Source organism: Gadus morhua, chromosome 22 (assembly GCF_902167405.1).
Source record: "Gadus morhua chromosome 22, gadMor3.0, whole genome shotgun sequence".
NCBI classification, from domain to species: Eukaryota; Metazoa; Chordata; class Actinopteri; order Gadiformes; family Gadidae; genus Gadus; species Gadus morhua.
In genome coordinates this window covers 15,029,614-15,056,980 of record NC_044069.1, presented here as the reverse complement: position 1 = coordinate 15,056,980, position 27,367 = coordinate 15,029,614, and the positions used below count along the sequence as shown (strand labels likewise).

Below are 27,367 nucleotides of genomic sequence, written 5' to 3'. Positions count from 1 at the left end.
CATCCAAACAATCATACAGGCACTCAAGAAGACATACAAACACATAGACACACAGACACACACACACAAACACACAAATATAAATAAAATAGATAGATAGTGTTTTGAGTTACACGCAAAAACTGTAACTTGATGACAGTCAGCGCTTGGATATAATATGTAGGCCGTAAAAAATATTAACTAGACACTAAAGCCAGGGTCTGTCTACCAGCCAGTATGACAGGCTATGTGGTGGAATGTCCAGGGGCATTTTTAATATTCTCTGTCCATCACCTGTTACTGGAACAAATACCGACGTACTGAAGTCACATCTCCTCTGAAAATATGTGATGGAATAAAAGCTAGACAGAGAGAGAGTCGATGAGAGAGAGAGAGAGAGAAAGAGCGAGAGAGTACTGGGTGACAAGGGTTTGGTTGGTTCATACCTGAAGGCAAGCGTGTAGCTTGGCTAAGGCAGAGGATTTCCATTTAACGGCAGGTTTGAGGAACAAGATAATTGCTCTAGCAGAGAGAGAGAGAGAGAGAGAGAGAGAGAGAGAGAGAGAGAGAGAGAGAGAGAGAGAGAGAGAGAGAGAGAGAGAGAGAGAGAGAGAGAGAGAGAGAGAGAGAGAGAGAGAGAGAGAGAGAGAGAGAGAGAGAGAGAGAGAGAGAGAGAGCGCGCAGACGCAAAATCGACACACAGCTGCAGGAAGGACATCACACACACACCCATGCGCACATGCACACAGCACATGCAAATTCAGGCACAAATGCAAAAGTTGTACCCAAACAAGCACGCACACATTCACATACACACCACACACATACACAGACACACACACACACACGCACACACACACTACCCGTTCATGTAAACAACAACAAAACTAATGCCACTGCTATTCAAACTTGGAAAAATGCCGGGCATGGTTACAAATAGTAAATAGCAACAAGCTGTATTCCTTTCTCTTGTCCTCTTCTTTTTCTTTCTTCTTTTCCCTTACCAGGCTGGATGAACCGTTGGTATGTGGATATATACTTGCGTGGGTTATACGAGGTCAGTGGGGATAGAACCCTTACTGTGGTATGGAAATAATAGTCCTGGCTACTATTAGATAGTGGGTTGAGGCTTTTGACTGATTATCTCTCGCTCTCGCTCTCGCTCTCGCTCTCTCTCTCTCTCGCACTCTCTTGCTCTCTCTGTCTATCTCTCTCTCGGAAGTAAATTATGGCGTGATTATCAAGTGAACAATACATTTTGATTGAAACACAGTCAACTGTGTTTATGCCTTTGCTATTTATTTCTGCAGGTGTGAATTAGTGGTGGTTTAGCTAGGGGGATTGAGTCCTTTGGGAAAAAATTGTGTGTCCCTCTTTGCATGGTGTGGGGTGGACATTGAAGAAAAACCAAGTTGATGAAGAAAGTTCTGAATATGATGAAATCTATTTTTTTAGGACATTTCTCCATTATGAAGAACCATTAGGACATATTTTCTCCCCCCAAAATAATTTTTTTGGTGTCTGCTCTGAGAAGTGGTGGTACATTTGTGAGCCTGCTATTAAAATTCCAGCCTCCGATTAGGGGCAAATCCTGCAGCAACAGCGCACCATAAGTGGGAAATGGTGGCACCAACCACATTTCTGCAGTGATGGACACTCCAAGGCCAGACAGCTGACAAGGCGAAAATCAACCGCCAGAGTTAAAAGTCTGATAATGGGTTTTTGGCAAGGCCTTCTGTCACTTTTGACGTCTAAATAATTAGAACTACTTGGAAAGAAACTCATACTGAACATTGTGATTTCCTTTGGTTCACGTCCCGTCTTCTTCTTGTAAATACAACTCTTCATGTAACTTTTCCACTGAATTCTTTTTGCACAGAATTCGATTTCCTCCTCTTTTCTCCACAGAACAAATTCATTTAGAGAGAAATCAATCAATGGTAGGGTAAGGTTTAGTCCTTTACACGCTTTGCAGTTTTACCGCACATTTTTCAAATGCCAGTCAACTAAAAATTATGTTTGATAGTGTCACGCCTTTACACGCCTTAGCATGTCTTGTGTGATCTTGAACATAGTACTCTATATCGTTTCACTGTTACTATAATGAGATAAACCCTTACTAAAGGGCAAGCTAAAGCCACAATGTGTGTGGATGTATACAGCTACTGCTGGGGAGTGGTTAATGTTGAGGTTACATCCGGGTGAGGGTTAAGCGTCTGACAGCACTTGTGAACACCACAGCGTGTGGCTATCTCCTATCTCATACACAACATCACTCATTATAACATAGGCAAGGCAAGGCAAGGCAAGGCAACTTTATTTATATAGCACTTTTCATACACAAGGCAGACTCAAAGTGCTTCACATATAAACATTGTCATACAATAAAATAAAATAATAGATAAGTAAAAGAAAAACATATGCAAAGAAATGGTTAAAATAGAAAAAGGCATTTTAGTATTAAAATAGAAAATAAAGGCAAAGTTAAAAAAGCTTTTTAGAAAGTGCAATGTATTTAAGATTTTAGCAGAAAGCTATAGCAAACATAAAAGTCTTCAGTCTTGTTTTAAAGGTGCTCAGAGTTGGGGCAAGTCTTAAATCCTCTGGGAGTTTATTCCAGCTATTTGTTGCATAGTAACTAAATCCTGCTTTCCCATGTTTTGTGTTTACTCTGGGGATAATTAACAGATTGGTCTCAGAGGATCTTAGTGGTCTAGAAGGCTGATGTAGTGGAAGCATATCAGTTAAATATTTTGGGCCTAAACCATGTAGGGATTTATAGGTTAGCAACATGATTTTAAAATCAATTCTCTGACCTACAGGAAGCTAATGTAACAATTTCAGAATTGGTGTAATATGATCAAATTTTTTGGTCTTTGTTAGAACTCTAGCAGCAGCATTCTGAACAAGCTGAAGCTTCCTCAGAGTTTGTTTTGGAAGACCTGTGAGGAGACCATTGCAGTAATCAAGCTTACTAGTGATAAAGGCATGTACAAGTTTTTGTAAGTCTTCGGTGGACATGAGCCCTCTAAGTCTTGCTACATTTTTAAGGTGATAATATGACATAACATAGCGTGTACTATGGGGACAATGTCACCTCCTCATGCTTTTTAAAACTCTGAGCCCAAAAATCAAGGGTTTTTGATCTTGCAGTGTTTGATTTGAACCCATTACCTTTGAACCGTATTTACTACTTGGTTACATTTGCAGGGAAATGGACTGACAGGACTGCTGTTCAATCGGTGTTTCGATGTCAGTTAATTCACGACCATGGGGTTGGAGGAGGGACCGGGCTTGACGGTTCAAAGGATCAGTGTACTGTTTGCTTTGCACTGCTAGTGGGTCACATTCACTGCTCAAACGGCTCAATCCAGAGTGAACCGCAAGACAAGGGAAAGACTTTGCACGAGTGTGTAAACGATTCAAGTAAGAGAGTGTGTGCGACCGCAGAGTAGCACATAGAGCCGAAAGTAGGCCGATCGTAAGATAAGAATAGCGTATTTGTCACAGGTAATTATCTTCCTGCTGTGCACCTGTGAGACAAAAATATGTGGAGACCTAAACATGAATAGAAAAGTCTGAAAATGGCTATGCCTTCTAGCTATACCTAAGTTCTATGTTCTATTCCATCTAATCCTACTCAAGTTCTATGTTATATTCCATATTGCTCTACCCAAGTTATATGTTCTATTCCATCTAGCTCTAACAAGCTCTATGCCATCTAGCTCTACTGAAGCTCTATATTCTATTTCATCTGGCTCTACTCGAGTTCTATGTTCTATTCCATGTAGCTCTACCATGCTCTATTTCATCTAGCTATACTCAAGTCCTGTGTTCTATTCCATCTAGCTATACTCAAGTTATATGTTCTATTCCATCTAGCTCTACCCAAGTTATATGTTCTATTCCTTCTATCTCTACCCAAGTTCAACCCCCGCCCCCCTTTACCCGTACATTATTGGAATCCGATATCAAAGACAGAATCCCTATTGAGGCAGGAATTGATGGATGGGCGGGGGAGGGGGAGGGGGGTGCATGCATGGTTTTGGGTTGTAATAGAGGAATAATTGGGGAATATGGTTTCCAATGTGTGTTTTTTTTTTTCTTTTGCAAAGCTGTGAGGCGCAGTCAAGTCTGGAGATCAAACAGGGTGGTGCTTTTTATGTTGTACAAACCACAGTGAATGGAGAAGCCATGGCCTAGCCACAGTGGCCTGCATTGTGTCATCCGAGGATCCTCTGCAAGCATCCTTGTTTCTCTCTCTCTATCACTCTCTCTCTCTATTTCCCTCTTCGTTTCTTCATGTTTCTCCCTCTCTCGGTCATTGCTCTGCCCATCGTTGAGTTGCTGCTGCTGCTGCTGCTGCTGCTGCTGCCGCTGATGTTGTTGGATCAGCAGTCGTTCCTCGAGCGTTTAGTTCGGTGGAGGCCACTTAAGTTCCTCCTCAGAACCAAAGCTGGTATCGTTTTTTGCTACTGGTTTCTAGTTTCATTTTCCCCATTGGTTAACAATTAATTAGAACAGGGTTAGAATTTTGAACATACACATTCAAGGAGCACCAGTTTTTTTCTGCTTCCTTTCAACAGATTCAACGCTGTAAGAATAACCCAACGTAACATTTTATACATCTGTTCTATCGATGCTGCATATTACTAACAACTTTACGAGGCATCGTTATTCTGACCAATAATGTATGTTTAATGAAAAGGACGAGAAATCCTTACCAAGGGTGTGTCGCCCCCCCCCCCAACACAAACACACACACACACACACACACACACACACACACACACACACACACACACACTGATCCGCGGACGCCGGCTGGGCAGCCCAGGTGGCTCGGGCCTCTCCCAGCCAAGTCCCTGCTGGGTTCTAACACCCTACTCAAAACCGCTGGCACCTCTCCTGCCCCCAACCGCACACCTATTTACCCATCTAAGGACTCTGTAAACAAGCTGAGCGAGAGAAGCACTCAACACCCACTTCCTCTGGTCTCCCCTCTTTTACACCTCCATCTCTCTGCTGGCGTTCCTCTCTGGTTTTGGGTTTGTTTAGAGAAATAACACCGCACAGGAGCCCACCCTCGCTGAGGTTTCCAACCGGCTGGAAGGAACGACTGTGATTCCGCGCAGGGGCACACCCATAGAGTGCTTGTTCATGATCTCCCCTCCTGAGCCGCCGCCCCTTCAGAGAACCGCGTTAGCTAGGGTCACGGCATGGTCCTCGGATTAATATCTGCAACGTTTCACTGGAGCTCAAACCTTTAGTCTGAACCCTGGTTGAAATTCTAGGTATCTATCTCTGAATAATAAACCCCGCTCTGTGGCCCGATAAACCAAGGGATTGTCGAGTGCTGGCTGCAGTTGAAAAGCGCATTTCAGATTCCTGCCGTCCAGCCGCTGAATTACCCAAGATATTTTCAGAAAAATGTATGACCTCACAATCCAAGGTCAATCCCTGGCTGTTGTTTTTGTTTATTTTCTTCCCTCCCGCCGCCTCTACATTGGACCAAACATGCTCTTTGCGTCTGGCTGTAAAGACCCCCCCCCCCCCCCCCCCCCCCCCCCTCTCCCCATCCCCTCTACGTGATGTTGATGATTTATTAGCTCTGGAAGGGCGCCGCTCAGGGAGCCTGGCCTTTGCTGCCCCAGAATCCCCCCTCGTCTCCTGTCTGCTACACTCCAGCGCTGCGATCCAAGGATACGTCTCATTCCCCTAGTCTGTGGTGTACGTTTTATTCCTTACAAAGTCTCCTATTCCTCCCACCGATCCTCCCGTCTTCCCCTCGGCTGCCAGGAGAAGGAGACAAAGGAGCAGCTTCGGCCGTCGCCTCTTGGGCCAGTGATTATCTAAGTAAGCCGGGCCCATCAATCTTAAACCTGCTCCCAGACTTACAAGAATGTCCCTTGCTCGCCGCTGCCAGCGATAACCGCCTATCTGATTGCCCGGAACAGTTCCCTAATGAACTTTTAGATGCTTGCGTTAGCGAAGGAACACTTTTTGAATGGCGACCTTGCATACTGGGTAACGAGCATTGTGCAGAAGGACAAAGTGCATATTCCCTCCCCTTTTCTCCATGGCTCCAAAACAAACACAAATAGGTATTCAGTGTTCCTTTATTTCCGCACAATTTCAACCGTTTGGTACACGGTGCATAATGAGAGGGCTATTATCGTGTCTAGCCTCTAGGAGACTCAGCGGTCTGTTTTTATTTGTCTGCTTGGCAGCACTGAAGGAATTCCATGCAGCAGGTGAACAGGGAAATTAACTTTAGTTTTTAAGGGGTTGGAGAGTTACCTGAAATGTCCGACATTATTCAATGCTCTGGCTTGTTGTTTTTCTTGCTTGTTGATGGGGTTGTACTTAAATGGCCCATTGCTCATAAACTCACCCTGGGTTTTGTTGTGTTTACAATCCCCAAATGCATGCACCAATAGTTCTCTGCCTGTCTCTTGGACCTGAATCATGGCTACCGTTGCTGTTATTGGTTGTAAATGCGGTCATTGTGGGTTCTGTGCTGGAGCTGTGCTCGTATCGCTGTGACAAGCGAGGGGATTCAATACGTTTTATTACACAATTTATAATGCTTAGTATACATTTCCCATGTGGAGGAGAAGGGTTTATTTTTCCACGTGAACTGTTGTTGAGCATTGATGTCCACTCAGGGACTGTGCCGCTACCTGCGATCTTTATCTGGTCTCATAGCAACGAGAACATTCAGCTGTCTCTTCCCCGGATGATGACCCACAGAGATAGGAGTGAGAGAGATCGAGGAAGAGAGAGATAGAGAGTCATCTGATGTACTTTTGATACGAGAAGGTCCCAGAAGAGCCCTCAAACAGAAAGGGGAGAAGGACCGTGAAGGGGGGGGGGGGGGGTTGTATAGGTGTCAAATGGTCCTAAAGGGGTCATTAGTGTGGACAAAATGGAGGAGGAAGAGAAAGATTAATCGAGGAATAGGAATGTGTGTCTTTGTATGTGTCTGTATGTTCATGTGAGATGAGAGAGAGAGAGAGAGAGAGAGAGAGAGAGAGAGAGAGAGAGAGAGAGAGAGAGAGAGAGAGAGAGAGAGAGAGAGAGAGAGAGAGAGAGAGAGAGAGAGAGAGAGAGAGAGAGAGAGAGAGAGAGAGTGTGTGTGAGTGATAGAGGGACAGCCTCTACATCGTAACTTCCCAGGGAGGAAATATTGATATCTAAGAGGCACGCTTCCCCGTCCTGTCCTGGGACAGATTTATTCCACTCAATCCCCCCTCCTCCCCCCCACCTCCTTATCCTCCTCCCATATAACATATACAGCCGTTCCCCTTCCAACATCTGCTAATCGTTTTTCAAATCAGACCCCCCCCCCCCCCCCCCCCCCCCCTCCCCCTTCCTACATAGGACACAAGGACACGAAGAGAGGGGAGGGATGTTCGGGTGATCCCATTCAGAGGCCTGAACGCGCTCCAAAGAGACGACGTAAAGCGCCTGTAACCCAGCGCGTGATGTCTAAATGGTCTTCACAGATACTGGCTACATCTAAGGTGGAGGTCTATGAGTGCTATGACAGTGTGGCCGATCCTATGATGAGATTGTGGACCAGATAGGAGGTAGGAAGATGGTGAGATGTGTCTGTTGTTTGTCGGTCCACCCTTCACCTTTCATCTGAGATCGCCCCCTGGAAGAACCACATAAACAGTGCAAAGTAGTCAACAGAACACAGATTGTTTGCCTTGGACTTACAAGCACAGTTTGGCTAATGTCTACCAATAACCCAGAGATGATTGTAGACAGTGATTGCAGTTTTTGGCTGTCGATGCATTCTGTACGCCAAGTTACTTTCTTTCTTTCTTTCATTTTTTCCTCCCCTTGGGCAGTTTCAACACGGTTATAATCGTTATTGTTACAATTTCTTCATTTAGAAATATATCATCTAACCGTCAGAGCTGGACAGTGGAGCTTATTATGTTTATGAATATGAGGAAAATGTATTTTAGTGTTGGACCACAGTAGACCAGTTTTTCAGGAGGCAGTAAGTTAGTTATGTGTTATAATTATGTGTGTGTGACCAACCCAGTCTCACGGAAATACGTGACACTGTCACGTCACATAATTGAATCTATTCATTCGTGATCTTGGACACGTAATTTCATTTTTTTTCGTGCCAAAAGCACAAATTTCAAACACATTCTAAAAAGAAGAGATGAGGTAGCTACCTTTTTTTCAATTGCATTGGCCTACAGAGCAGCGCACCTGCATTAAATATGTCCGTGTATTGTCACAATTTCTCAGAATCAAAGGTGAAAGTAGAAACGGGTGGCCAAAAGCTGTCATATTGTAAGAAATGTGTGCTTTTGGTGTCTCAGATCACGAATGAATAGATTAAAGACGTGACAGTGTCACGTATTTCCCTGAGACTGGGTTGGTTTGACAAACTGTTAGCATGCAAACGACTAACCCCTTTGATATAACATATTTCAGTTCTTCGTATGTGAGAAAATGCCCACAAACCAGTCGGAACAAACAGAGAGCATGTTGGAGTAGGAATAAGGATTAAGAACAATCCCAGACACTCCACACCGTACCCTTTCAAACATGAAGCTCTACATACCTTCATTTGTGACCCATTCAGGCCACAGAGGCATCCCTTTGAACCTAACCACAAAGCCTTTATATGAGCACAAATAAAAAAATAATGTTTAGTTCAACATGGCCGCAAGATGCCAATATCCCAGACCACAGGGAAATCATTTGAGCTATTTTGATCACAAGACCGCAATAGAAACAACGCTAGACAACATCCCTACTCTTTGTTATTGATATTCGTGCCCATTTCCCCCATAAAAGAACAGCACTTGATTGTTTTCTGTTCCTCATGTGTCTGGACCCGACTTCTTCTCAAACTTATGTTTACCCTATCTTGACACCAACCATAGGCTCACACACACTCAAAAACAGAGAGACACACACACACACACACACACACACACACACACACACACACACACACACACACACACACACACACACACACACAGACAAACTCACTCACACACATACACACACACACACACACTCACTCACTCACTCACTCACTCACTCACTCACTCACTCACTCACTCACTCACTCACTCACTCACTCACAGACACACACACACACACAGACAAACTCACTCACACACACACACACACACACAGACAAATTCACTCACACCGAACATTCTCAAATCCTCTCACAGACATTACACACAAACCCACAGACAATCTCAATTAAAGACACACACACAGTCACACACAGACAAACTCACTCTCTCACACACACACACACACACACACACACACACACACACACACACACACACACACACACACACACACAGACACACACAGACAAACTCACTCACACACACACACAAACACACACCCACCCTTTCACGTCAAACACTCTCAAATCCTCAAACACTTGCTCGCACACACACACACACACACACACACACACACACACACACACACACACACACACACACACACACACACACACACACACACACACACACACGCAGCCATGTTTATTCAGGCCTGTGTGAGCGCTGTGGTTCCATCGAGGTGTAAGGCCAGGGCTAGCTGGGTCCTCTTACACAGCCAGCGCTGTACGCCAGCTGCTAATAAAGACTAGCATTGATGCGGATCACTGGGGGTGGGCTCGCAGCAGGGAGGGACCACAGTCATAAGGGGCTCTGTACTGTATGCTGGTGGTCTGGGGGTGACTTAAACCTACAGCCACGCATTCGTGAGCATCTGGCTGTTTCTGGGGTTTTGTGTGTGTTTAAATGTGTGTGTGTGTGTGTGTGTGTGTGTGTGTGTGTGTGTGTGTGTGTGTGTGTGTGTGTGTGTGGCAGAGAGAGGGAGAAGTTGAATTGAGAGAGGTATGAAGCCCAGAGTTCAATGCGTGCGGGTCAGTTTTTTCTCCAGCGTGATCATCCCAAAGCGTGTTTCAAGAAAACTTGATGAGGCTCGGGAGGGGGCTCGATGTACTTTCATCGGTCTGAGGGGGGTAATAGTGGGGGAGAAGAGCGGAAGCTTCCACCGCATTGTACGGTGAAGCGAGCAAGCGAGGAAAAGAAAGACATAAGAGAGGGAGAGGAAACAATGGAAGAGAAGGCGAGCTCCTATGACACGGACAGAGAAAGTGGGCTGTGTGGAATGTGTGACGTGATCCCGAAGTGTGAGGGGCCTGCTTCACAGTTCATTTAACGCAATTGCATGGCGGTCCACATTTACATGTGATGTGAAACAGATACAAAAAAACCTTCTCACTGGAGCCCGCGGTGTGTCTCGCCGAGCTCAGCTCAAAGGCGCTGCATCCCCAAACGATTTCCACTCGTCCGAGCGTGTTGTTCTGAGGCCTCACAAGAAAACACAAACAGTGAATTGAACCGTAAATAGCGCACGTTCACACACACACACACACACACACACACACACACACACACACACACACACACACACACACACACACACACACACACACACACACACACACACAAGCCTGCAACACACAACAGAAGCCACACACCCATCAAAAAAACTAATTTCCCAAATCACATGTGGTGAGATCCCGTACGGGCCGTCTCCTGTCAATCAATGAGTGTCACCTGACGCAGGAACGTCACCCACCAATCCCGCTCAGAATCACGTAGCACACGATCAGCGCACCGATGTTGAGGAGCGGCATGAGATCGCTAATCATAACAATGCTATCATACTGCACTGCATTTTACACTCAGTGAAGCCATTCACTTGGTTCACCCACTAGTGAAGCAACGCAATATCCCCGATACTTTGTGGATACTTTCCATCACCGGCCCCAGAGTTCCTGGAAAGACTTGTGAGAGCCGTACCTCAGCGTTCTCCAGGCGCATCATACAGACACAGCATGCAGACATATCTGCCTGGTCTGCGGTGTGGGATTTAGATCTGGGGTCACGTTATTGTCTGCTGGACGTGGTTTGTCTGGACTGCTGCCGCTCCTAGAGATGAAGAAGCCTGTTTATATGGATCCCCCGGTCGTACCCAAAGCACCAGAGAAGCCTCCAGCGCGGAGGCTTTTCATCTCCTTCAAGGAGATTTGACTGAGATTTCCTGGCCCTGATTAAATCATAATCCTGTCCTCCTCTGCCCCACACCCCCTCTGTTAAAAACAGAAAATGTTCCATTTTTTAACTGCCGAGCGGGGAACGCGTGAGTGTGTGGGTGTGTATTTGTGTGTGTGTGTGTGTATGCGTGAGAGTTTGTTTGACTTCTTTTACTGCATGCTTCTTTTTTTTGGACTTTGTCTGTGCATCTGCCGAGTCTGTGTGTGTTTGGCGTTCCTCTGAGTGTGTGTGTGTGTGTGTGTGTGTGTATTCTGAGTGTGTGTGTGTGTGAGTGGCTTGATGTCTGCCAGTGGATGCCGTTTATGAAATGATTGGCAGGGCACACATCTGAAGTGGGTCAGGAGGGGAGATCAAGAGCTTAAGCTTTTATTTTCTGCCCCGTTTCATAGCGCTCCTCTGCTACTCTGGGTTTTTTCTGTTTGTTCTCCCCGCCTGTCATAACAGTTTCTCATCTTCTTATTGCCTCCTCTCCTTAATATCTGTCTTCCTCCCTTCTTTGGTTGTTTCACACCCCTTAAACAACGTAAGGCGCTTAGCTCATTACTCTCTCCCCTCGCTCTGTCTCTCTGTCGCTCTCTCACCCTCTCAGTCTCTTTCTCTGTCATTCTTTCTCTCTCTCTCTTTCTCTCTCTCTCTCTCCCTCTCCCTCCCTCTCTCTCTCGCTCTCTCTCTCTCTCCCTCCCTCTCGCTCTCTCTCCCTCTCTCTCTCTCTCTCTCTCTCTCTCTCTCTCTCTCTCTCTCTCTCTCTCTCTCTCTCTCTCTCCTCGTCTTCACCTTCTGTTTCCGTTCCATCAAGCAACAACTTTCCATCTCCTTCAATCAGTGTTTCAGAGATAGCTATTGAAGACACAATCTGTTTTATCCGCTTGTTTTGATAGAACGTCAGAACTGTGGAATTCTTTGATTAAAAAAAAAAAACACAAAAACCCAACTACTTTTCCATGAGAAAAGTTGGGGAACAATGAGAAGCTTGTGAATATATCGTGGGGGTTTAGCCTCCTCTATTTTGTCGCCCTTGGAACACTTCACACCTTCAAAGCAGTGAAACCCAAGTAAACCTTGTCTCTCTCCACACGGGCCCATATGGAGGCCTTCCCTCTGGATGAACCGGCACCATTTATACTGTACGTTGAACCACGGCCAGGGGAGCGCAGGAAAGAAAGGGAAAAAAGGCGAATAGGCCTCCATTACCAAAATGGCTCGGGTTCCTTATGAATATTTGACCGAGCGCAAATAATAGATAATAAGATAATTAACACACATCAATTCAAATAGTCGTCTTTCGAGAGGAAAATGACTGCTTCTGAGCTTGAAAACAAGAAATGTTACCTGATCTGTGAGGAGCCTGTTTGTACGTACTGTACAGTAGACTCCATTCTGGGTGACTGGGAAGTCCTATCAGGAGCTAGTATGGCTCTCTAGAGACATACAGAGAGGGAGAGAGACACACAGAAACTGTACCTCCCCATGCTAACACAAGTAACAGTCCAGCAGTAACCCCTCAAACCCTCTAGGATAAGACTTACGGCAGTGGACTCTGTAGTCTATCAAAAGACGTTTCTTAAATGATCGTGATCACTTCCCTCCTTTCGGAGAGCTCTCGGCCAGCTCCCGACAGCATGCACTCTAAAAAGAGAAAGAAAGGAACAACGAATAGACCGTACTTGCTCAGCGAAGGTCTTGGCAGCACACAATCACAGCATTCACACCAGCCATGTCCTTGTGCAGAGCGGGAGAAACATGCAAGGGAGAGGAGAGAAGAGAGCGAGATGGAGAGCGAATGAGACGAGGGAACTGGAGATGGAGAGGAAATAGCTGACTTTGCCAGTCAAGACTTAGCGATAATTCCTATTTTATTTTATTTGATGTCACGTTCGATTTACAAGGAGAACTTGGATGGGGTCAGGCTATGATGAACGGTGACCTCTGCTTCACATCCCCCCCTCTGTCTTTGTCCAATGCTTGTGTCCATAAATCTGCATTCCTATAAGGACTGTTGTGATATTTCACAAATATTTGCCTGTAAGTGATAGGCATCCGGTAAAGTCAGGCTTTAAGTGTGTAGCGGTCTTGGGGTGCTTTTATAGGAGCCAGCCTCGCTTCCATCAGGAGGAACTTGATATATCGCTGAGGAACGGATGGAAGCGAGAATTCTCCTTCATGGTGTATGCATATTATGTGTGAAAATGTTTTCCAACGATGACGTCATCGGGGGCTCTTATTTGGTTTTGGAGTGCACCGTTAGGTCAGAGCGTAGAGTAATAGACAGACCCCGTCCATCCGTCTCAGGAGCGTGTCTGTTTCGCTGTATCACGGCCCCATCTCTGCTTTCAGGTAATTTCCTCAAACAGCTCGAGAGCCAGGGTCGAAGCCTTCTGGGGGAACACTAATCACTTTTACTCATTTTGTTCCTTTTTATTTTTATTTTTATTCTTGTACTCTCTCTGACTTCTGTCACACGGTTCTGACCCCTGCGACGACAGAGATGACGTGAAGGAGCGGGGGGGGGGAGGTGATACATTTATTCTGAATGAATAGCTTCTCATGGTTCTCTATGGGTCGTTCTTCGCCGAAGAATGAGTGAGAGGCGCCTTTATGTTTTTGGCCCGAGTTGTGCATGCACATGCCCCCTGAGACACACACACAAACATGCACACGCACACACACACACACTCCATCTTTATTTGCGGTTCTGCGTCTGCGGATTGAAACGTGTTTCTCTGACTGAAGTCATCAAAAAGTCAAACACACACACTTAACCCCGTGCTGCCTTCCTACCCAGCGCTTGCCAAGAGCTACTCATTTCTGCCATTCTTTTGTTTGCGTATGTAACCTAGACCCTCCATTTCCTGTGATATCCCTCGCCCCACCCTTTCACTCATTCATTCCATCAACACCAGCCCCCTTGGGGTAGCCCAACCACAACCCCCAGCATCCCCTCGACCTTATTAATCCCTCCTTCCTCTCCTCTCATCTCCTTGCATCAACCTTTCCCTCCGCACACCGCACCCTTTCGGGACGTTAGGATAACCGACGCTGGGTCCACAGCTATCACTTCCTGTGGAGCTGATGAAGGTAGCTGACCTTTAACCCCCCCCCCCCCCCCCCTACTCAACTCCCCCCCCACGCCGGGTGTGGATGACGGTTTTCTTTTCCTTTGGATATTTTTTTTTTTTTTTATGTATTTGAGGTTTGTAGTCATCCACCATCTTGACATTTCTATCAGAAAGAGGATGGTGAGATGATGGAAATTCACACGCATACCATGATGTAACCAACAAATCCCCCTCTAATCTCTGTTTTATTCATGTTTGTTTAGTGCTTATCAATGGACTGACCGACTCTTAAAATAGGCCTAATCCAGGAAACTGCATTTGTTGACGGTGACAGGCAATGTTGCTCATGTATCTGAGCCTGGTCTGGTCATCATGATATGGAAGAGATGAATTACATCGGTAACCTGCAATGCAGCAGCCATAAATTATCCTGTTCCTTACAGCCCTCCGTGAAGGAAAGAAACAGAGAGAAAGAGAGCGAAACGGGGACGACGTCTGCCTGGCCGGTGCAGAATCAGACGTGTGGTTTGAGGAATGAAAAGAGACTTTTAATTTTGAACTCTTGCTGCCCTTCGCTGTTAAACCGATGTTTCTGAAGTCTAGCGTTTGAGCAGATGTCGCTTTATAGAAATGTTTTGTGGCGTCACGCACGGCTCCCCTCCATCTATAAGACGGGGACCGTGTCTCTCCATGTCTATCTTTAGCTCCACACGCATATCTCACTTTCATGCCCACACTTATTTTGTCAATCGAAAGTAAGAAAAACAAACGTTACGTCTCGGCGGGTCCCAGACAGCCGAAGCATTTATTTTCTAATCATTGCTTGAAATGAAACAGCGTTTTGTCTACTCAGAAGAAGTACAGGAACCCTTTTGTGGGCACACACTAGGGCCACTGTTTCCAAAGGCCCCGCTCCCCGGCTCATATAGGCAGAGGAATGCGGCAGCCAAAGTGACGACTGTCACTGAATCATAAGTCATGTAGTGGAGCTAAACACTCAGTCGAGATGCAAACTCAGATGGAGACACACACACATACACACACACACACACACATACACACACGCGCACACACACACACACACATACACACACACACATACACGCACACGCTCATGTGGTTGCACACATGTACCTGCAATTACAAAGACACACACACGCAAACACACAAAAACACACACAGTAACAATGACTCATTCTTTTTGGCAGGAGCATACACTCCCATTCTCTCTCACAGACACACTAACACACACAGACACACACACACACACTCAAATGCACCCCCCCTGTAGACGCCATGGGTGAGTGGTTATTTACACAGTGTTGAATGAAACTGTGAATGCCACCTAAGTATTTATGCAGTGAGCTGACAACCAGAAAGGTGTTACAACCCCTGAGAGCCACTCAGGCTGAGAGACATTTCCCTCTCCCTCCTCTCTGTGTCTGTCTGTCTGTCTGTCTGTCTGTCTGTCTGTCTGTCTGTCTGTCTGTCTGTCTGTCTGTCTGTCTGTCTGTCTGTCTGTCTGTCTGTCTGTCTGTCTGTCTGTCTTTCTTTCTCTCGCTCTTTCTCTCATGGCTTTTTTTCACTTTGTGTATTGCGAAGGTTTTCATGCATATTTGTTGACTGGTGTTTTTAATGCATTGTGTAATCGCTGTTTTATTTTTATTCGTGGGGTTGTTTCGCACTACTCATAAAGTACCACATCCTCAGACCAAATGTTTAATTGGCTCGCTGCACATTTCACCCCCTTTTTCCAGAATGGTAGTTTTCAGTAAACTGCTAACTTATTGTCGATCGTCTGATAATCCAGTCCTACCACGCCAGAAAGACCCGCAGGGGAAATTAAATGGTGCAGCAGATTGCCTGGTGGTTTCATTTAATTTGCTGCCTAATAGCCTGCTGTGCTTCTGTTATGGACGTGGCTTTTAGGTTTTCTGGTTCTAACGGGTAGGAGCTGCACTGGATGGGCTAAAAGGGCCTGGGAACGTTCAGAGTCGGCTCCCCCCTGTGGTCACCGCTTGGGCATCATAACCATCAGTTCTCCTGGTTAAACAATGTTCTTCTTTATCCCAGGTAATGATGAGAGGTGACTCCTGTGTTTGCGTACACAGGAGCGGAAAGGGTGTTATCTGGTGCTTGGGCATTCAGGTGGTGATCCACACACACACATAAACATACCCACACACACACACGCACACACACACACACGCACACACGCACACACCCACACGCACACATAAACACACACACCAAAGGAGTCACAGAACTTGCAGCCACAAAGGAAAACAACCTCCCTTTCTCTCTCTCACTCTCTCTCCCAACATGAAACACAATCCCCATCGAATAAGCTCCGTGTGGCACTAGGTTTAGGAAATGCCTTGTCGGCTGGTTCCACACATGCACACTTAACGGGGAAGCAGGGACCCGGCGCACCTCCAACCTCCTCACCTCAAAACCCCTTGAGCTCTGCGCTGCTGATTTCCTTAAAGTGAGAGAGACATGGCAAGAAAGAGAACGAGAGAGCAACCGAACAAGAGAGTGAGAGAATTCTTGAGTTGTCTGCTTGGCCCGGTTCTGAGCCTAGGATGTCTGTGTCGTCTCTGCATGTCTGGGTCTGCTGGGTATGCTGCTGGGTCCATGCTACTGGCTCTGTAGCAGCATGGGGGGAGAGGGGGCTACTGGGCTATCGGAGGCCTCTTCCTCTGTGCGTGCAGCAGCAGCAAATGCGGTGCCAAAGTTGTCCACCACCCTCCATAAATTAGCAGAGAGGTACATGATGAAAACATCCACACTAAACACAAGGACGCATGCAAACCATGAGCTACGTGACATCCACGCAGCTCATGGCCACCCATGGCCGCTCCATCCCATTATGGGAACACGATAGAGCAGTGTTCCAATGTGTGCACCTATGTTGGGCTGGTGTGTTTGGAGAACGCGGGATGGGTAGGTTTGGTTCTTTGGTTGTCAGGTAGCTCATGGATAGCATTTATCCTTGTGTTGTAGGTGGATGTTATGTAGCACTCTGCTAATTCATGAGAGTCTGGAGAAGGGGACAGGGCTAGACGGATGTAGTGAAAGTGTCCGTTTTTTCTTCGGATAGTGTATTTTGGAGCTGCTCACGTCTTGTGGGTGGTGGTTATTTTCCTTTTTAAATCTATTTCGTCTAAAGTGTCCCAGGCCAGCCAGACAGGGATCTTTTGGTAACTTTTTGACCTCCAAACATTGGAGTCTGATTGTGACTAATAGCCAAGGAGGGTTTGATTCTTTGTTAGATCATCTAGTTCTCTGTCTCTCACACTCTCTCTCTCTCGGACCCAAAACCTGTGTTTTGTTACTAATTTGTTTTGAATGGCCCGACATCACATCAGAATGTTGGCAAGTTAAAGAGTTTAAGTAGTTTTAACAGATCCTGTGTAACCACTTGACCAAAGGTATGCATTTCTGTGTTTGCATATGTCTGCGTGTGCGTGTGTAATTGTTTATGTGTGTGTGTGTCCCTGACTCTGTGCGTCTATGCGTGTGCGTGTTTGCGGTATCCAGCGAGACAGGGTTATGTGATATTTGCTAACCAGTGTCTGCAAGCTTTTCAACAAAGACATTCAATAAACAGAATGCACGCTGGTGTTTGAGGCGGGCTCACGCTCAAACATCACTCTCGCGTCTCCTCCTTGTTCGGGTGTCTCGGCAGTGTTTGACGGCTTAAAAGATGGCAGGCACGAAATCAAATGGCATATAATGTACCCCTCCATAAACGCGGACCCCGAGACTCAGTGGTGCTTCCAGCCAGCCAGTTCGGCCAAATAAAAGACTGACAATGCAGAGCTGCCAATGGCACCCTCTATCTGCAGTCAGTATATATTCTTCCTTGGTAGAGCAACTTCCTCTTTTCCCTCTTTTATTGTCAATCATAGTGTTTGTCACAGTGTCTGTCTCTCTCTATGTATGCTTGGGGCTTACATAGACACAGAAACATCAGTAGGCGCAAACAAACACACACACACTCACACACACAAACATACCCATGGTAAACACACACACACACACAAACACACACACACACCTACACACACACCTACACACACACACACACACACACACACACACACACACACACACACACACACACACACACACACACACACACACACACCTCCCCATGGTAAACGCACGCACAAACACAAAGGCTCCTCACAATATTGAATATAATGGCAATAAAACAAGAATTTGGCTACAAAATGACATAATAACACACCAAATAACCATGTTGGCCGAGCCGAGCAACCCACTCGGAGCTGACTGGCCCTGGTCCCGGGGCACATGCTGCCAATCAGACACACCTTCTAGAAGCACATCTGGGTGCTGAGCTATGCTACACCTCACTTGACTCTCTGCGCTGGCTAACAGTGACTCAGTGACAAATTTCCAGCTAATGTACAACCTTCTTCCTGGTATCCTGGTTCAAGTCCTGGTTTGAACCTCTCTGCATGGTAACCCATCTAAGCATGGTAACCCATCTAAGCATGGTAACCCATCTAAGCGTGGTAATCAATCTAAGCATTGTAATCAATCTAAGCATTGTAATCAATCTAAGCATTGTAATTAATCTAAGCAGGGTAACCCATCTAAGCATGGTAACCTATCTAAGCATTTTAACCCATCTAAGCATGGTAAACCAAAGCTTAATCTATTGACGTTCAAATTCCAGTTGCTGTCATTCGGTATCTTTCAACAGTAGTTTTCATAATAGACACACACATACACACACACACACCCACACACACACGCACATGCATATGATTATACATATGCTGTATATACACAAAAATAACCTACAAACGCACATATATTCGTACAGTACATAACTTCACATACATACACATACAGACATTACGGTTGCCAACTGAGGACCACTAAGTGCCCGATTGCATCGAGTTGATCCCATTTTCTATTTGCCTCTGCTTGTCCCCAGTTCTTTGCGTGTGACTCGTGGACCCTGGGAGGCCTGTGACCATGATGTTTGCTCCTGTCTGTCTGCTGCTGCTGCTGGGGGAGCGTGCGCTGGGTGGTGGCTACCCCCCAATGCCACAGATGAAGTACATGCAGCCCATGATGAAAGGGCCCATCGGACCCCCCTTCCGAGAGGGCAAAGGGCATTATGTTGGTGAGTGTGTGTGTGTGTGTGTGTGTGTGTGTGTGTGTGTGTGTGTGTGTGTGTGTGTGTGTGTGTGTGTGTGTGTGTGTGTGTGTGTGTGCGTGTCACTGTATGTTTGTGCATCTTAGCAAATATCAGAACCACAAGTCAGATCACAATAAACTTTTAAAACATGTCAAACTCATCCATGTAACAAACTATCAACAAGTGGCTCACGGGATCCACAGCAAGCGTGGGCTGTTGACGGTCCAGTTGAAATGCTCATCCTATAGTTAATCAGGCTGGCATTTGTGCAACATCCCATCCCATCCATAAGCCAGCTTCCATTGTCTCATAACCGTCAAGACGACACGGGGTTCCATCTGGGTGCAGATGGCCAGACCAGAGGAGGGCCTAAGTTTTCGGAAGAAAACAACAAAACAAAACCGATGTGATCTGTGGGTTTCTGAGAGCTCAGATACCGACAGATAAATGGGATCAGAGTTGAGTGCGCTGCTGAAGGAGTTCACGTAGGCTTGAGCTGAATCCAATATCTAAGATCCAAAGTAAACAGAGTGAGCATTAGTGAGAGGGTTATACGTGATATCACAAAGCAATGTGTTTTTCCTTATTTTTTTGTATTTCTTTGAGTCGATCTGCAGGCGCACGACAACCAGGATATGAGTAGCAGTTGAGGAAATTGCAAAGATCAACCCCCCCCCCCCCCCCCCCCCCCCCCCATGCATGAAGAAGACACACCATGCATCCAATGTGCATTACAGGATCTTCCAAATTTGAGAAAAAGTTGATTGTGGATTAGTGAGAGAGTGAGAGAGAGAGAGAGAGAGAGAGAGAGAGAGAGAGAGAGAGAGAGAGAGAGAGAGAGAGAGAGAGAGAGAGAGAGAGAGAGAGAGAGAGAGAGAGAGAGAGAGAGAGAGAGAGAGAGAGAGAGAGAGAGAGAGACTAGTGCTACACTAGTGCTACTAGCCGGAAGCACTAGTGCTACCGGCCAGTTGATCTTCCCATGTGAATAGTGTTGCCATCTGCGTTGTTTACTAATTCTGAGAAATGAGAGAGAAAAGAATTGCTAGGAGGAATGCATACAGAAGATAAATATCTGATTGACAATAAGGTTGACATTTTATGAAATATTTGTTTATATTTTGTTGGTGCACATAATGTTAAGGCAAGATGCTTTCTTGAGATACAAAGGCAGAATAAAAGTAATATTTATATTCACATGCATGCATCACAGATAGCCATCGCTGTTATCCAGAATGTTGTGGTAAAGAAGAGCCAGGTCCAAACTCGACTCAAATCCCCCAGATTCCACTTTGAAGAAATACTTATTTTCTTTCGCTGCAGTGAACTTGATGCTTTTGCTACCACCAAGTGGTTAGAAGTGCATATTGGAACTATTGCCATTATTCACACTGCATATTTTATTAAAAATGTATACTATAGCAATATAACAGAAGGGTAAATCTATTTGTATCTATCTTCATGATGTTCATCTGTTCCATTCGTTTTTGAAGCTTTTACATCATAACTTTCATTACGAAGGTAGCATGCTCTGTCAAATGAAGATTGTTGAGGAATTGCTTTTGTTTTTGATTTTCTCCAGCCACCAGATATATAAACTGGTTGGCATACACCATTACCGTGTCTTCAGCAGAAGAGCACTGCTGAAACAGATGGCTCTGGTCGTATCACATTAAGTCGCACACCTACTCATCTTGATTTAAAAGAGCTTCAGCGTGTTGGTTCATTTAGACCTGGAAGAAATGAAATATACGGCAATAATTGCTCAGACAGGGATGCAAATGAAACCTCACATGTTTGGTTGTGTTCGGTTATGTATTTTTGAGAAGGAGATGCTTATAGCATTTCCTAAACCTTTAGTATTTTCATTTAACTGTCTGTGTCATTGGTTGTCACTGTACTCAAAAGACCCCATCAAATCCACTGTAACTCAATGGTCCCCAATCCCTTTCCTAGATTTAAATTCTGATATTCTCTATAGATACATTATAAATATCACCTAAGTATATCCATAACAATTGACCATAAACACTATAACAATATACTGGAGCAGAACAAATTCCTAGGACCAGTTCCCGACTCAGTCAATGGGCACGTCAATAATTCAGAGATTCTTTTTGTGTAGAATCTAAACCCAGCACAGGATCTTGACTAAATTTGTCTTCCCTGTTGTTGCTTCCTCTTGCTTAATTGAGTCTGGATTGAGCTCTAGTGGAACAGCTTTGTAGATGGTGCCAGAGATATTGAATAGGAGAGATGTCGGCTCAGTTGGACTCTTAGGCTTAAGATGGAGAGATGTTGATATCGCACACTGAAGTGAACTGATTGAAAACACCAAAAGTCTTGCAAAAAGCTTGATAAGGCGTAATCCAGTGAGAGATGGCAATTAAAAATGCTCTTCAAACACATCCATTGTACACCCCTGGCACATCCCTGTCTACATCTCTCTGCTTTCACATTGTTGAATAATTCACCCCTTACAATTAAGGTTATGCTAGCTTTGTGTGAGTGAATTTAAGATGAAGAACATAGAATCTTATGTGTGAATATTTTATGTATAAGCTCCAAATGCATCCTATGAGTTCTTTGCATCAATATCTGGATATACATGTTATGTTAGACATTGCCTCCAACTGCTGCTTTGACTAAAAGTTAGCTTGTAATTTGTATGCATACAAATGGATCCTCCTTTCTCAAATATGTTTTATTTACACTTTTTTGTCATACAGGCACATCATATAATTTTCCTGCAGGGGGCAGTATAAAGCTTCGATTGTTTCATATATTATAGCAGCTCGAAAAGAGAAAAGGAAGAGAAGTAACCCGTTTTGGACTGTTTTTAATCTAGGATTAATCAAAACACTCAAATAAATGACACCATATCATTTATTATAAGTTACCATATAATTGTATGGTTTCATGTTGCTCATTGTGTGAGTAACTAAATTACTTTACTTATAATTAAATCCAATCGAAACTGTTCATTCATGTAGAAAATCTTACATAGATAATTCTATTTTATTAAGATGGAGGCATTTTTTATCGAAATATAATAAATATATATAATATTTAGGGGATTTCTTCAATCTTATTTTTTTAAATGCTATGCTACTTAATTGTAGACTTAATGACCAAAGCCATCCTCTGTCCTTGTAGATATGCCGCCAATGATGGAAGTGAAGGGGGAACCCGGCCCTCAAGGGAAGCCTGGACCAAGAGGACCTCCAGGACAATCAGGACTTCCAGGAAAACCAGGACTGGGTAAACCCGGTCTCAACGGGCCTGTTGGTCCACAGGGTCCACCAGGATTTCCAGGAAATGGCAAGCCCGGACTTTCAGGCCTCCCAGGGAAGGTTGGTCAGAAGGGGATGCCAGGTCTCAATGGTGAGGTTGGCCCTCGTGGTGAACCAGGATCCAGAGGTCTACCAGGGCAGCCTGGCTTTCCTGGCCCATCTGGTCTGTCTCTAAATGGGAAACCAGGGCCTTCTGGCATCAGAGGACCCCCTGGTACGCGTGGGGAGCCAGGGCTAAAGGGAGGCCCTGGCAATCCAGGCGAGCGTGGACTCAAGGGGGAGAATGGAATTGGGAAGCCAGGACTTCCCGGTATAAGGGGCCCTCCGGGACTTAAGGGAAGCGCAGGACCTCCCGGTGTACCAGGCATGGGAAAACCAGGACCAAATGGGTTGCCAGGTCAGCCAGGCCCTAAAGGTGAACTAGGAATTCCAGGGAACCAAGGAGAGCCAGGAGAGGCCGGTACTCCGGGATTGCAGGGTCAACCAGGGCCTACGGGGCTGGGGAAGCCTGGTTTAGATGGGTTACCTGGAGTCCAAGGTCCAGTTGGGTCAAAGGGGGAACCAGGGCTAAGAGGTTCTCCTGGATTTTCTGGGGCCCCTGGCTACGGTAAGCCTGGACCATCTGGGCCAAAGGGAGACAAAGGGCATAGTGGGTTGCCCGGGAATCATGGGGACAAAGGAGAAGCAGGAATGGAGGGTCAACCGGGGAACTCAGGTAATGATGGACAACCAGGACCTCCAGGACTTCAGGGCCCCATGGGGCTGCCAGGAAAACATGGTATGCCTGGACTTAAAGGAGAAGTTGGCCCCCAGGGGCCTCCGGGCCTACCTGGCCTAAGAGGCGATCAAGGACCCAATGGACTCCCGGGAAAATATGGCGTTCCAGGGGAAAAAGGACTTCCTGGTCCTAATGGAGCAATTGGAAAACCAGGACCTAAAGGCGAGGCAGGACATATTGGCTTACCTGGAAATCCAGGTCTTACAGGTGCACCAGGAAGTAAAGGGGAGACAGGGTTCATGGGGGCCCCAGGATCTAGGGGTCAGTCCGGTATTCCTGGTCTGCAGGGGCCATTAGGTCCGATGGGACCTCAGGGTGTCCCAGGAATTAAAGGTGATTCTGGGATGCCAGGAGTTCCAGGGTTGGGTAAATTGGGAGAGAAGGGAACTTCAGGTCCCCAAGGTCCTCCAGGGAAACCAGGGAACAGTGGACTTAACGGCCATCCGGGTGTTGCTGGTCCCCCAGGGCCACCTGGTCCACCAGGAAACGGCCAAACGGTTGTGGCAGGACCATCCGATACAGAGATTGAAGGTGGCGAGGTACCAGGGGACAAAAGGAAGCCTGTGTATAGCTTTGGTGCGCTCTCTGCCTCTGTGGCACCTGCCTTCACCGCTATACTGTCAACACCTTTCCCTCCTTCCGGAATGCCAATCAAGTTCGACAGGACCCTGTACAATGGGCAAAACGCATACAACACTGCCACCGGCATGTTCACCGCCCCGATGTCTGGTGTCTTCTACTTTGCCTACCACATGCATGTAAAGGGAACCAGCCTTTGGGTGGCACTGTACAAGAACAATGTGCCAGCCACCTACACCTATGACGAATACAAGAAGGGCTACATGGACCAGGCCTCTGGTAGTGCGGTGCTAGAGCTGAAGGAGGGGGACCAGGTATGGGTCCAAATGCCCTCGGATCAGGCCAACGGCCTGTACTCCACAGAGTACATCCACTCCTCTTTCTCAGGATTCCTACTCTGTCCAACATAACTTATTTTTTCCAATGATAGGCCCATGAATTGGTATCTCAGAAGAAGAGCCCCACATCTAAAATAAACCAAGAGTCAGGGTCAAACAAAACAACAAGAGTACATTTTACATTGTTATGCCATTATGTACATTGGCATTACCCACAACAACGTTAACAAAATAAAAAATAAAGAAACTTTGTGACAAACACAACGGAGAGAGATAAAAGGCAGGCGAAAGATATTCATGCTGTGTTCTGTGTTGCCTTGAATTGTTTTAGTTTTTTTTATGTTGTTGCTGTTTTTTAGCTCATATAATTATTGTGTTATAAATTTATTGAATTTATTTGTTCTTATCAGCATTAATGTGTTTTTGTTGTTCATCTGATTCCGAATTTTAAGTAAGTAGCTTACTTTGCAACTTGTAAGCAACAGACCTACCCATGTGACTGCACATCACGCCCATATGCTCTGACATCAAGAGGATTACATTAACAGAACTTTTGGGCCGGAAAAACTCTACTGCATGCAGTCACTTCAAACATAAAATTCAGTTAATGGCAGATATTACACAGCAGTGAACATATACAACACAGAAAGCAGTAAACATATATGAAATTCACACATAACGCATAAGTTAATGTCAATATTAAATTACTATTCATTTTTGTGATTATTCTTTGTGGAATTGACAGAAGGAACTTCTCTTTATTTTTTAAAGAAGTACCTGATGTCACCTTGGTGTATGTTGGATGTGTGTGTAACATTCAGGCCTGCTTTCCTTTGTCAAATATCGGTTACCACCATTAGTATAAAATGTGTTTCTTTTCCAACTATTTTTCTGTTAGTACAACTACAATCAAATGGCAGTTTTTTAAAAGCTTTACCATTTATTTCCTCATGCTCATTCAGTGATGAGTAATTCAGTAATTATTCCAATTCCCTCATCACCAAAACCCAGCATATGCTGTCACCTAGCGTCACCTTCAGCCGTAACCATGACATCACTGTTTTTTAATTTGAAAAGAGCCATTGAGGTTTCAGTGTCATGCTGCCCTTCCCAAAAAGGCACTCTTTCCGATCAATCAGTGGGGGGGGGGTGAGGGTTCTGGTCACCCTGATCTCATTCCTTCTAAATAGCCATTGTAACAAATTCCCTACAGACATGGAGAGGAAGTTTTTTTCAGCTTGATGGGACAAACTTTGAGGTGCACATATATTAATGCAACCTACATGAAGGGAGCTAGTGATGTCCAGATGTTGAGAACGATTAACTATTATTTAACGTGCCCCCCGTCAAATTCATGTGAGGTAGTGAGACAGAGGCATACATTATGTCTTTGCGCAATTCTACTGGTTGAGGTTCACACTCTGTGTCTGTGTGTGTGGGTGCTCACCATCAAGGATTATTATTCTGAACTCAAGAGATGTCCCAAGTGCTTAACATTTAGTCAATGCTCCACAAGACCTATAGTCTTAACATGTTCTGCTTTTTGTTTAAGTTAACTGTGATGATCTTCAAAAAGGTGTAATATCTTTCCACAATAATCTTTGTTATACAAAGCAACCTGGATATAAATTCTCGAACTTGACCATGGTCTGCTATGAAGCACGGTGAAGGTGATGGTCATGATGATAGATGCTACTTTAAAATAGCAATATGCATTTAATTAAGGATAACTTCAAAGGTGAAATATCAGTGTACTCTATGAAGAATATTGATTGATTGACACTTATACCTGAATGGGAACTACACACTATTCTTTAAATTCAATCACAGTCCACAAGATTATTTAACGCTCTCACCCACACACACACACACACACACACACACACACACACACACACACACACACACACACACACACACACACACACACACACACACACACTGGCGTACAAAGCAAACAATGGGTTTAGTCCTGCCATATCTGTCTCCCAACATGCATGCACACACACACACACACACACACACACACACACACACACACACACACACACACACACACACACACACACACACACACACATATGATCAGATATTTATCAATATTGCTCTGAGTCTTGTTGACAGTAAAGGTTCATGTTGTACTATGTATTGTTTTCCCCTCTTTTAAATGTTTGGACTTCATTTGAGTGAAATCTTACTATTATTCAATTTCCTTTATGTTTGAATAGACAATGTCACTTGCATTCAGTTTGTCGTGAGTACAGATTGTATCAACAAGTGTCAGTAAGTTGTATGTTTTGTTTCCATCACAACATGCTTTTGTTTTATATTGTATGGATTAAGGAAAACAGAAAGTAAACAAGGCCTTGTTTAGGCTCTTAAGGGATATTTGTTTGCTTTAGCTGAATTAAGTGTCAATGAATTCCCATTTGCACATGAAATTAATGAAGATGTATTTATACATTTATGATAATTTAATAGGAATGCCAAAACTGACCACCGGAGCCTAGAACGTATGGTATTCGATAGCAATGATGAGTAAAGAGCATTTACGACATGTATTAAGCATCATAGCGTTGTTTGTGAAGGACTTTGGAACTTTCCTATCATTTTGTGTAATGTACAATGTATAAACGTATAGATTTTTTTATGTCTTATACATTGCTATTGCGTATGCTCTATGCAATAGATTTTGGGTTTAAAATGCACTCTTTTTGATTGAAAAATGTTTTGTCAGCGTATACAGAATCTACAGTACTTGATTGTATTGATACCACATCAATAAATACTTCCTTGTACATCTGTCCCACATTTGTTTTTATATCATGCTATGAATGAAGGGGAGGTAAATCCTGTGTTAGTAACTAATAGGTTAATTTTGTCTGTGGCAAGCCCATACAAAATTTAACTGATGTCTTCAAAATTGACTTTCAGAGACGTCTTGGAATTCATCTCTGAAAGATTTGAATGCCTAGACATTTTAGACCACTGTGAATACCTTTTTATGTGATACAAGCTTAGCACAGTTAT

The 27,367-nt window shown here is 44.9% G+C and overlaps 1 protein-coding gene across 1 annotated transcript in view; it reads left to right on the top strand.

The window, feature by feature from the left end:
• The window catches only part of col8a2 (collagen, type VIII, alpha 2), a 42,019-nt gene extending 14,884 nt beyond the window's left edge, over positions 1–27,135 (top strand). Inside the window, exons 2-3 of the mRNA XM_030347513.1 lie at positions 19,146–19,337; positions 22,506–27,135. Coding sequence (XP_030203373.1) covers positions 19,187–19,337; positions 22,506–24,409 — 2,055 coding nt within the window. The 5' untranslated portion in view covers positions 19,146–19,186 and the 3' untranslated portion in view covers positions 24,410–27,135. The remainder of the gene's footprint in view (positions 1–19,145; positions 19,338–22,505) is intronic.
• Positions 27,136–27,367: the final 232 nt, after the last annotated feature.